The 12666-nt window shown below is 30.0% G+C and overlaps 2 protein-coding genes across 5 annotated transcripts; both read right to left on the reverse strand.

The window, feature by feature from the left end:
- Window positions 1-2086: 2086 nt before the first annotated feature.
- Window positions 2087-2890, reverse strand: LOC124847605 (RING/U-box superfamily protein). The gene has a single exon (XM_047325134.2). It carries the CDS (start codon window positions 2776-2778, stop codon window positions 2362-2364), a length of 417 nt encoding a protein of 138 aa, XP_047181090.2. The 5' UTR covers window positions 2779-2890; the 3' UTR covers window positions 2087-2361.
- Window positions 2891-5277: 2387 nt separating this feature from the next.
- On the reverse strand, window positions 5278-9883 carry LOC124847604 (uncharacterized). 4 transcript variants are annotated; one of them, XM_088116519.1, is made up of 16 exons: window positions 9514-9883; window positions 8658-8746; window positions 8341-8493; window positions 8113-8224; window positions 7844-7987; window positions 7564-7668; window positions 7277-7360; window positions 7076-7191; window positions 6841-6942; window positions 6637-6750; window positions 6486-6542; window positions 6332-6398; window positions 6165-6218; window positions 5943-6017; window positions 5817-5852; window positions 5278-5670 (listed from the first exon to the last, which is right to left on the reverse strand). In XM_088116519.1, the coding sequence occupies exons 3-16, from the start codon at window positions 8358-8360 to the stop codon at window positions 5557-5559; spliced, it is 1200 nt and encodes a 399-aa protein (XP_087972645.1). In that variant the 5' UTR covers window positions 8361-8493; window positions 8658-8746; window positions 9514-9883; the 3' UTR covers window positions 5278-5556. The 4 variants fall into 4 exon arrangements, with proteins under 4 accessions (XP_087972645.1, XP_087972644.1, XP_047181088.1 ...); XM_088116518.1 differs by having other exon boundaries at window positions 8640-8746; XM_047325132.2 differs by lacking the exon at window positions 8658-8746.
- Window positions 9884-12666: the final 2783 nt, after the last annotated feature.

A 12666-nucleotide genomic window follows, 5' to 3' on the forward strand; every position in this document is an offset into this window, starting at 1 on the left:
TTGTCAGTTTTTTATTTTATTTTAAAAACAAAATATTATTTTCTAAATTCGAGGTTGAAGTAGTTCTCAAAACTAAAATTAAATCTTTTTGTAATTTATTTTTATGTTTTATGTTTTCTAAGCATAATGCGTTACTCTTGTTTGTTATTTTTGTTATCACCATGGTCATTTAAAAAATTGAAAAATACCTTTTTAATGTATCTTACTTAAACTTAAATATTTTTTGTTTCTAATAAATAATTTTGATGTTTAATAAACTTTGATTTTATTTCTGACTCAAAAATGCCATGTAAATAACTTTATTTCATGGTTTTAAATACTTGTCATCACTATGTCAATCAATATTAATATTTACAATAGTTTTTTCAGAATAAAAAATAAAATAACAATTTATTTAGGAAGTACAAGTTAACTTTTTATTGGAAAAAAAAGAGAGTAAATTTTGATAATTTGTTATCGAAAAAAATATAATTTATTTGTTTCAGATAAATATCGTTACCTTACTTTCGTAAACTCAAAAAATAAAAATAAATTTATTTAACCCAAACCATGTTAAAACATCATACAAAAAAGTCAACTTTCTCGACCCAAATAAGAGTGATTCGGATGGAAAGAAAATAAAATTCGTACCATTTAATTTTAATTATTTCAGGTTTCGAATTCTTTTAAAAAGTATTTGATAATTTAAATCAAGAACATATTTGTTATATTCATATAATTTAATTTAAAACTATATAAATATATAAACAAATTGTTGTGAAATAAATAAATAATATTCAATTCTGTCAAAATTCCCAAATGGCTCTATCATTAAAAAAATCAACAATATTTATATACATACCAATTAAAATAGTTATAAAAAATTAGACGGTAAAACTTTATATACATAATTAATAATAGTTTACTGATTACTTCGAGTTAAGTTCAATTACATTCACAAGTTCCTTTTTTTTTTTAATTTCGTTTCAATTAATGAATATAGGCTGATTACTAATTTTTCTCCCTAAAAAATACACACATATATACTCTAATAAAAAAATTAATATTATAAATTATCCGATTTTCTTCACTCATTTATTATTTATTTGTGTTTTTATATTTCCGAGGCACAACTAAAAGTATTAAAATAATGTTTCAAATGTGAGGAATTTGTACGAAGCAAATCAATGTGTGGCATTAAATTTTTGCAAACAAAATCATTATAACATCCCATAAGTGTGTACATTTTCTTTCCATCAAAATCATACCCTCACCACTTAATAATCATTTTGTTTCAGTTCTAAATATATAATTATGATGAAATATTCAAATTAATGAAAATGAAAATGAAAGAAAAACCTTTATATTCGAATGAGTACGATATAAAGACATTTCAAGTGAAATATGATATTGATCTATTTTTAGAATACTATAAAGGACAAATAAGTACTTTTGTGATGCACAATTATTAATATCTCCCTCAAATTCATATTGCAAGAGTCGTGCTGAATTTTTGTTTCCCCTCTTTTTATAATATTCCTTAATAAAAAAAATACTAAAGATTATAGGCAGGAATGAAAAATCAAAAGCTAAATATGACCTTAAGATTTTTTCTTTCAAACAATATATCAAAATTAAACTCACTAAAATATATAATATTTGACAGTATGCAACGTGAAAAATTGCAGAGAGTAAATATATATATATATATATATATATATATATATATATATATATATATATATATATATATATATATATATATATATATTTACTACTGTTTGCTGGTCTAACTAAAAAACTATCGATTATTTATCCTACACAGAAAAAATATATAAATCAAATTTCCCAATTTATATTTTACAAGGTGCAAGAGTATGAATATTATCAGAAAAGAGGAACGAAAGTGGGAGAAATTGCAACAAATCCTTAAATTTAATTTTTAAAAATTATTTCTCATTATTAACACTGAAATCGAATCCTCTTTGGTGAATTCCTCCTTAAATATTTAGGTTAGAAATTCTCAAATTATTCAATTCCAAGCTTGAAACAAACAAGGCAGAACAGAAGTATTAAATTGAAATTATGCAGAATCATCATGCAGTGGTGAAAATTCAAGAAATTATCAAGTTTCAAGCTTCAAGCTTCAAGCACTGTCACTTACAAAACCAAACAACTATTTAAAGACAACCCCATCTCTCATTTTGTTCCTTAAATCTAAACATACAGGAACTGAGTTGGTTGCAGTAGGTTTACAAAATCAAACTAAAGAAATCAGGATATACACAGACACACGTAACAGGTTATTACAAGAACAAGAACTAACTCTGCTACGTAACAGGTTACAGAAGCAAGAACAGTATGTGAGTGATGTTGACATGTCTAATCCATGGAACGACACAAGGGGCATGAGGCGTGTTTGTTATGAAACCATTTGTCCAAGCAGCCTCTGTGGAAGTAATGTTTGCAAGGCAACTCGCTAACCTCTTCATTGCCTTCAAAACGACACAAGCAAACGCAGCACTCGACCATGGTCACACCCTTCCATCCACTGCCACTGCTTCTTCTTCCTATGTCCTTCGTCAATGCCTTGAACTGCGTTATCGACACCCTCCTTTCTCGTGAACTTTCATGAGATTCTTGTTCGCTGTTCGCACCGGAACTTGGACTCGGACTGCCTCCGACAACTTGGAGCATGGATCTAAACATGTTCTTCAACACAGCCACAGAGAGAACCGTGTTTATCACCAGCACAGGAAGCACCCCTTCAGATGCACTTGGAAAATTTGAGAGACCCATTGCAGAGGACCAGAATCAGACACCGATTACAGCACAGCATACACACACAAAACAAACCCACTTGTTCTTTGATGAATACTAGAAAATGTTGTGTTCCAGTTTTTTATACATAATATACTATATATAGAGAGAGAGACACTGTACTATAGTGAGCTCTGTTGGTTCACATATCCTTAACTAGACATGGTAACCATAAGCGTAGGCGTAACCATGGTTGGGTAAGGGTTTAATTTACGCGTGGCAACACGTGGAGCAATTTGGCATCAGAAAGAGGATTGGTGTGAGGAGGACACGTGTCCACAGAGATATGCGGTGTCACCAATCCGAGGTTTCTAGATTTTCGGCTGCTCCATCAGCGAAAGCTCTTAACTCGAGCTAACGCTTTCATTGCCCCCAATCAATTATCACACTTCAGATTTTTTTCTTTATCGTTTCTTCGTTTCGACACATGTTAACTATAATTTAATTTTCATATAATATTTAAAAACTACTTCAAATAATATGCATAAAAATACATAAAAATATACAGTTTGTGTAGTTTTTATAAAAAACTATTTTTTGTATGATTTTTCTCCCTCTTTTAGAATGAAGCATTTTTATGATTGATTATCTTATATTTTTCATATTTACGTTTATTTTGTAAGAAAAATATAAATTATTTATTCTGTAAGAAAAATATAAATTATTTATTTTGTAAGAAAAATATAAATTATTTATTTTGTAAGTAACATATGCGGTCGACATAAATTTTAGCGTTGTATCTGCGTACACGTGTGCGATGCTTTTTCTCAAAAGACTTTGACAATACTTTATTGCCAAACAAGACACAGCGGCAACGCGGCTTTTGACAAAAAAAAGATGGTTATCAAAACAATTTTTTTTCCTTTTATGTTTTGTTATGCTTTTATTTCATTTTATTATGACAAATTGTAAGAAAAAAGGATGAAACAAAAACTATGTATTATGTTTATTTCAGGAATTTTAAATTGGTATTAAAATTATGTAGAAATGATATGTTTCATTTATAAAAAAAAGGATTTTTATAATATAATTATTAAAATAGCATGAAATTATCCGTGTACATCAAATTTTACATTATTTAAATATTTAATAAACTTATATTGTAAGAATAGTATTTATATTTTAAAAACATATTGTGTAGTTAAAACAAAGTGATGTGATGGAATATCAATAAATTTTTTTAAACAATTTTAATATTACAGGAAAAATACTAAAAGAAAGCATTGAAAGTAAAGTATTAGATTTAAATGTATATACACATAATAAGTTCTATGCTTACTTTTTAAAATAACTAAGATTTTCTGGTAACATATCCATATACATAGTATGAAAATTTGATATATAGTATGAAAATTTTCTCAGTTAAAACATTCTTTAACAGAGAAACGTGTCGATACTGTATAGCAGTTTTGTTTATTTAACACGTACGTTATCATAATTCCCAAGAAGACTTATTTTCCTTCTCAGAACCCCATATATACAAAGTGGTATCTGCTATCATGTGAAATAAAAATAAAAATAAATGATTAAGAAGAAGACTGAATGTAAGGGATAGAAGTGAAAAGATTGAGAAATGATTTTTTAACACATCTAAATTTTGTTGAGTTCATTTAGTATTATTTTTTATTTTTTTTCTTAAAAAAATATAAAAATAAATTAATATTTTTATAATTATTTTATCTTATTTATTAAATTAATATAAAAGTGTATCGTAACATCGAAAACATCTCTGGTTTTAGTTGGTAGATCAACAGCCCTAGTTAAGTGTGGTGGGGACCATGTTTTCAAGTGCCGTCAACATGTCACCCTCTCAACCAAACCAATTCATCCTTTGAGAAGTGACTCATGATTTATTAACTTTCATTAGTCATGATTTCACATTGCAATTTTAAAGATTTCTGCTTTTCGGGTCGTGGACTACATTTTCCACTGTGTTTACATGAAAAATCAATGTTGGAACTTTTACGTCGAGAACGATATCGTGAATCTTACGTTGGTGTCTAACTAATACCAGTGGCCTGACCCAGTTAACGCGTGATCGACAACACACGAGAGACCAATTCCAAAACTCTTTAGCTGTTTTATTGTTTGATATGGAAGAATCTGGTTGAGTTGTCCTCATTGTAGAGAGTTAATCAAATGTTGGATTGATCCTCGAACAAGTTGAGTTGATTAAACTGATGGTAATCAACAAAAAAAAAAAGTGTCCCACAGGAACCATTAGTAAACCAATCTAGAAAGTTCATCAGAGTTGAACATGTGATGACTTGATCAAAACAGTCCTTCGGAAATAAATTTGGAACCACGCATATCCGATTTGAGCCCCACATCGGATTCTGAAAATGACCCTCCTCTACTTGTCTTCGTGTGTGTCAACACATGGAAAGTGTTACTATAATGGAAAAAATAAGAAAAAAAGAAAAAACCTTAATGATAACATCAAATTTTTAATTTTATTCCACTATATAAGACATGGAATAAAACAATAAGAACAAGCATGTTTCTATTTCTTATGTTAAGTATAAGAAGGAGTTGGATCATGTCACAATCGACTAATGCCGCAATATCAATTTTCTTCACTTGATTAATTCAGTTTAGGTACAGCGATGCTCCGTGAAATTGATATTTGATCCCTAGCTAGAACTCTAGATTGTGATTGCAAAGGAATATACCTTTTTCTAAGGAAGAAAGAAAATCTATGCCTAGTAGTAAGTGGTAATGATATCTGTGTACAAGTCAAGTTTGGCTGTGGTACCCCTAATGAGCAGTGGAATTAGATGTATCAATTCCTATGGACTTGTAATACGCGTCTTCTGCATTTGCCAGCCGAGTCTGAAACATGGTCCACTCCTTTCTGCACCTCTCCCTCACCTAGCACCAACAACATTTCAACATCCACAAATTTCATTACGTCTTCCATAGAATTTTTATGTTGGAGAAGAAAAGGCAAACTAATATCATGAGAAGAAGAGTAATTGAATAATTAGTAATGGAACTGGCAAAGGATAGTAGCATACCCCCTGCCATGGTGCTTTTCCTGTTTGAGATTCACCCTGCAAAGAAAGGGAATATTGATAAGCATTTTACAATGTGATTTTTGAGTGAAACTATTTGGTTTAGAGAAATCACGGCAAAGGAAATACCTGATTCCCTAGAGAGGGAAGACCTTGGTGAACAATCCACTGAGAATCAACAACTCCAATCTTCTCATGTGCAGGCTATGTCAGAAAAAGGATAATAGTTTAAAGCTCGTAGCATCATGCATGGATGGCATTTTTTTTCAATTTTTTTTTCTTTTCATTGCATGTGCTTATCCTAAGGTCACACCAATTATATGAGTAGAGAAAATATGATAATGGACTTACCTCCACACATCTTCTAAGAGCAAAATCAAGACCCCACCCGTGGACCAAGTCATTCTGCAATTTCCAGTAGTACAAGAACTATGTTAGCAAATGCTTAGAGAAACATCAAACAACTAGTCAAGGGGAATCTTCTAAAACAATCAATATTTTTGGATTAACCAATCAACCTGAATCATATGCCACACGCAGCGCCATGCATCACGCGAAAACACTGGGGCCATAATTTCAACAAATCTACAGTTGTGAAACAGTGACAACAGAATTATATACAGATCAGAAGACAAGATAATGTAATGATGATATACATCAGCAGTTACTTACGCTGCACAAGGAGGCAAATGAGGATCAGAACACCATCCTGGTTTCTCCTCTGTCACTCTAATAGAAATACAAGAAAATAAACAGTTAAAGCATATTCTTTGAAGTAATGACAAGCACTACAAAACTGGTGCAGCATTCCGATCATTCTTACTTGTGGACTTCACGATCACCTCTTCTTTTTGTCATTTGCCATGTCAAGCCCTTATTAGGTTCCAAACCAGGCTGCGAAATCTCCAAGCCGTGCTTCCTCACCAGTTTTAAGTACCTGCATATGAAACAAGAGAGGCACGTGAAACTTGGCAAGAAAACAAAACAAAAACTTAAGAAAAAGGTACCTCTCATATCCAATACTCACTCTTCTGCATCGAAGTGCTCAACACCCAGGTCTTCATCCCATATGAATATATAGTCATACGGTGCCACAATGTCAGGATGCAGAAACCGCTTGGCATACCACCTGAAAGGGAAAAGCTAAAATTGTGATTACGGTAGCATATTTGAAATTAGGTTGTCAAAAAGCAATATTTATTGCAGAAATCACAACAAAATTTAATCATCTAAGAGAAATAGTGAACAGCTTAGCTCCTTACCATTTGGTCTGTTTGCGAACACTCACATGAATAGCCCGCTTTGACCATTCAAACTCATCCCATTCAGTTGTTCGGCCATCATAGTGAAACAGAAGGACAGTGAAATTCCCAGAAAACTGTTGGACCAAATTTTTGGTTAAAAAACAAATGAGCAAACATATGCAAACAGAGACAGAGAAACAAGAATGGACTGACTAAAACCTTTTTCACGGCTGCATCAATATTGTTTTTCTGCTCATAGCCAACAGTGAAGGTTACAAGATAATTTGGCTTGGACGTCAGATCCTGCAAGAGTTAACTTAGTTAAAAGCTCAGTCCACTTTATATTTGTTTGCTTTTTTTCATATAAGCAAGCAAGAATCTGACCAAACATATGAAAAACTTCTTTTTCTAGACCTTTTTAAACCATGTAGCACTTAAATAAAGAGTTGATATAAATTTAGCTTCAGTATTTTAGTGCACAAAAATGACAAGGTTAGGATACACACCTCACTGGGCTTACCCCACAATCTACGCAGATAAAAGTCCGACTCAGCTTCAACAATACCAGGAGGTAATCTTTCTGCACCTCTTGGATTTGATGGAACCCAAATCTGAATAGAAGCAAGAGAATGAGGAGCATGTGATTGATAAATAATTAGATATACAGACTCTCTAAGTAGCCATCCTTGGAAGTTGAAAGCTCTTATCAATATTGACATTTTGAACAAGAACATGAAAACGGTATAAAAGCTATAGATCCTTAACTACATAGAATCCCCATTATACCTTTGATGTATCATTTAATGCTTCAAATTGAGATGAACTTCTCTTGTTACCATTATTCATAAAAGTCCATGCTTGGCGGCCTGTATATCTGTCTTCGATGTAGGAAAGATCGATGGAGGGAAGCAGGCCGGATGGGAGATTCAACTGCAAATTGTTAAGTACTGTTAGCATAACATTATCAAGTTTAACAACATGAAACCATTCGAAAAAATATGCTTCTGTACAGAGTATGCTATAAAGATGAGAGGAAGGAGATACTCAGTCTGTACCTTTGTTATTGACAATGTTGGAACTGATACTCCTATAAAGAATCCGAAAACTATACCAATAAAAGTTGTCACAAAAAACCTCATAATTTCACTCGGTTTTCTACCACCAGAACTGCAGTAAATGAAATGGAAATGTTCAATGTCAATTGAAGGGAGCCGATGACTGTAACTAGAATCCACAAAATTTCTTGCGAGAAAAACACAGTTAGCTATCACAAATAATTATACCTTCGAGTGATGATCCCCATCTATGTTGCAACTTCTGTAAAATGTATGTTCATAAAACTATATGCAGGAACTATTCCTCAGTTTATCAATTGGCAAGTATCCTCCGTATAAGAAGCAGCTACTTACGCTGGTTAAATTAGAATAATAGAAACCCTGCTAAAGGAAGAAACAAGAAAGAACAAGAAACATAAAAACTTTGGAACCAGATAATGATTCTAATGTCAAGACAACACAATAGATAATTGTTTTATGAGAGAAAAAAAGTTATATAAAGTGGAATACAAAGTATACAATATGACCTCAAATCCGTAACACACCAGTGGCATTCACGAGTAGTTTTACTTTACTCCTATTCATGACGTTGTTCCAAAACCCAAGAAGCATGGCAACGTATAATAACACCATTCTGTTAAAGTTTTCAACCATATCAATCAAATGGCAGCTATGGAAGCAAGAGCACCTCTACAAGGCACTGTGGGTTAGTGTCCTAGAAGTTGCCAAGAAGAAAAGGCAAAGAAACCAAATTTAACTAACAGCCGTTGAAGAAATACACCGAGTTATGTGAACCATAAACGAGAAAAGAATGTGCCTTTTCCAAAATTAACACAGTTAGGTTGGACAACTCATGTGATATCTTTGACAGAAGATGATACGGATTTCACAGACCAATAAAGAGGATAATGACTCCCAACTTAGTGGCTAAACAATTGCAAAACCAAGCGGCAGTTCCTATGCAAATATAGAAACTGCCATTAAAGCATTCAAATAAAAAGAAAGAAGAAAAAGGAAAGAGAAAATATAAAACTTACCATAGTGAATTATTTTATTTTATTTTAGTAACATAAGGATTTACAAGAAAAAAACCTCCGGAGGAAACTAAAGGCACAATTCTCCAGCGTGATAAAGACGCAATGATTGTGCCAGTCAACAAAAAATGAATTGATAAATCATTTAGCAGAATCTTCATCTCTAAACTGAAGAGCTGTATTGTATGCTACGACCCGTGATCCTAAATTTATCATTCTTTTTTATCTTTATTTCAGAGAAGAAGGGAAAAAGGGAAAAAACGTTACACGAGGTCATGTTTTAGGGAAATTCAATCCTACTAATCAAAGCTTCCAACTTTAGTTCATCGATTCTGCAACAACAAAAAAGAGAAAACAAAGAACTCACCAGGAAGAAGTCAAAGATCTGAGCAAATTTGGAAGACTTTCTGGTAAAAAGCAGAAGAAAAAAAACACCCCAAGTGCGAGGAGTTTGATGGGGTTGATCGAAAACGAAGATGGATATTACAGAAGGAAGAAAGAAAGAATTTTTAAGAGGCAGACACGTATAAGGAAATAAATGAACAATGGAATCTTCTTCCCTCTGAGTGGTGGTATGGGTTATATGACTACAAAACAAGATCTTTAGAGTTTAAACAGCATGAAAGGACATGGTCCTTCATCTTTCACCTTTCTTTGGGTTTTGGGTTTTGTGTTCCCTTTCTCTTCTCCTACTGGATCATAGAAATTAATTTTTGTGGAGAGAGAAAGAGAAGGTAAATCGTGATTGGTGATTGCATTTGAAAAAAATATAAGAAGAAGGAAATAATAAATAAAGAAATAAAAAGTGATGTTATTTATGGGATTGTGTTTTGTTAATTAATTGGTTTAGGCAAAGATTAAGGTGGAATGAATGAGATTATGAAATCCATTAGCCTGTTTCTGTTTCATACAAACTGCCATGTGTCGTGACTGAACGGAACAAAGAAAAGACCAATCTCTCCACTCGTAAATTTCTTTTTTTATGTTCCAATCAATGTTTAAAAATTAGGGAATGTTTGTTATTTTAACAGAAAAGGAATGTTTCTTAAAGAGAGTTGTTTTATTTATTTATTAGTCTGAATAGTTTGTTATTAGATTTTCTTTTTCTTTTTTCAATAAAATTCTTATTTTATCGTGCTGAGGTAAGACTGTTTTGGTACATTTTAATTTCACATTTAATGTATACGTGTGTCTTCATGATAAATGAGTTGGCATATTTTTTTTTTCAAATTTTAATGAGAATTCTATACTGTTTGAGTATGAGAATCAATATGGATAAAAATAATTATTTATAAAAAAATCACAAGAAAAATTATAATATATCAAAGATTAAATGTGGCAAGGATACAATTTTTTTTCTCTAACATCAGTTATCAAAAATAAATTATGACTGTATAAATATCAAATTACTACTAGATGAATATTAGATAATTATATAGAAGAATAAAATATCAAATATGTCTTCAAAGTAAGTTGGAAAAAAAGGGTATGTGTATATAATTTTTTTATATTATCTAGTTAATTAAAAAAATTAAAACGAAAACAAATATGGGTGTGGAGACAATATATATATATATATATATATATATATATAAATTAAAAAAAGTAAATATTAATATCCAATATAAAAAAGTGAATATTATTTAAATTGAGTCGAAGGATTCTTGATCAGGGAAGTTCAAAAGATAATTGAAGAACAAGTTCATTTATCGTTCCATACTTTTTCCTTTTTTAAACATCTTTAATTTATTAGTTAATTAAAAAATTATATTCATTTTTATTTAATTATTTGAAATTTATTTCTGAGACATTTATTTTATCATAATCAATGGGAAAAAAATTGTAATGTAGTGATTATATAATTTCCCTAAGATTATATCATCTTAATTTCTTTACTACAATGACAAAATTTTCAACTTTCCTGACAGTCCAAATAAATGTAGTCATCGCTTTATTTTACGACATTTTCTGAACAAAATGTAATAAATCTATTATTCTTTGCATGTATATTTAATATATATATATATATATATATATATATATAGAGAGAGAGAGAGAGAGAGAGAGAGAGAGAGAGATAATTAATTGTAAAATATCAAAAGTTTTAACAGCAACCTTACTTATATTTAAACGGGAGTGAAATTAATTTAATTTAAGTTATCTCATTGTAATTTAGAAGAATACTAGTAAAAATCTTAGTAACACATTTTGAAGAATAATTTCTTTATATTACTTTCTTTATATATTTTATATTAAATGATAATTTGATTAGATGAAATACTATATTACCCTATCGTCGACATTTTTATTGACTATAATATATTTACATATTAACTTCAACTACATCCCAATTATGTCAAATGCTAATTTAATGTATTAGAATATATAAGTTTTAATATAAATAGATAGCATTTAATAAGGACGGTTGACCAACTTTATATAACATCAAAATTGTTGATATATATAATATTTTTATAATAATTAAAGAAAAGAGAGGAGTAGAAGATAAAAAGAAAAGTTTGTATTATTTTATGAAAGTTTAGAAATAATTAGTTCCTCTTTAAAATCCATCATTCGTTAATTAGAACATTGCTCTTATTTAGGTTTGTGTTACGGTGACAACCCTAACACATCAAAAACAGCTACCAAAGCAACATCATAAACCTAAGACCCAACCATTTCACCACACAAAAAGCTCATGCATACCTTCATTTATAATCCCTAATTAACCTTTCAACCAAATCGCACCACAGAGTGTTAAATTAGGGTTTTTGTGAGTTAACTTTGTTTTAAGTGATGTATACGTAACTCACCAAACTAAACAAATACTTATGTATAAGTTAATAAAAAAATTATTAAAATAACAAAAAATATAGTCTTTATTTTTTATTAGATTAAATATGTTTATAATCTTTTAATTTTTACATGAAATTAAACTTAGTTTTCAAAAAAAATTGAATCAATTTAATTTTTCAACTTCATAGATGAATGGATTTAATTCCGAAACAATACAGAATTTTGTTGAATCATCAAATGAGATTCCACCATAAATGATAATGTTTAACCATGTCATTATATACGCATGAATTAATTATTTTTTGAATTAATTAAATTTAAAAAATTCAAAATTTTTATTATTTTGAAAACTTTTCAAAGTAGACAATCCAAAATAATTAAAGTTTTTTAAAAAAATAAAAAATCAATTGTAATCTGCATGTATATAATGACACATATAATCATGATAAAACATCATAAAAAGTTATATAAAATTTTACAGTCCATTTATTTTAGAGACTAAATCCTCTTATTTTTTAAACTAAGAATTAAATTCGCTCAAAATTTTAAAGAGAAATTAATTATTATTATATGTAAAAGTTAATTAAAAAATGTTTAATCTTTTACTATTTTAGTATTTTTTATTTGTACCCACTTTATTTAGAGTTTGAAAAAAAAATTGTGAGTGAAATGTAAGTAAACTTTATGATAGGGAAATAGTCATTTTGTGGTTCCAACATAGTAC

The sequence above is a fragment of the Vigna umbellata genome, chromosome 5, assembly GCF_029865625.1.
Source record: "Vigna umbellata cultivar VRB3 chromosome 5, Vumbellata_1.0, whole genome shotgun sequence".
Classification (NCBI taxonomy): domain Eukaryota; kingdom Viridiplantae; phylum Streptophyta; class Magnoliopsida; order Fabales; family Fabaceae; genus Vigna; species Vigna umbellata.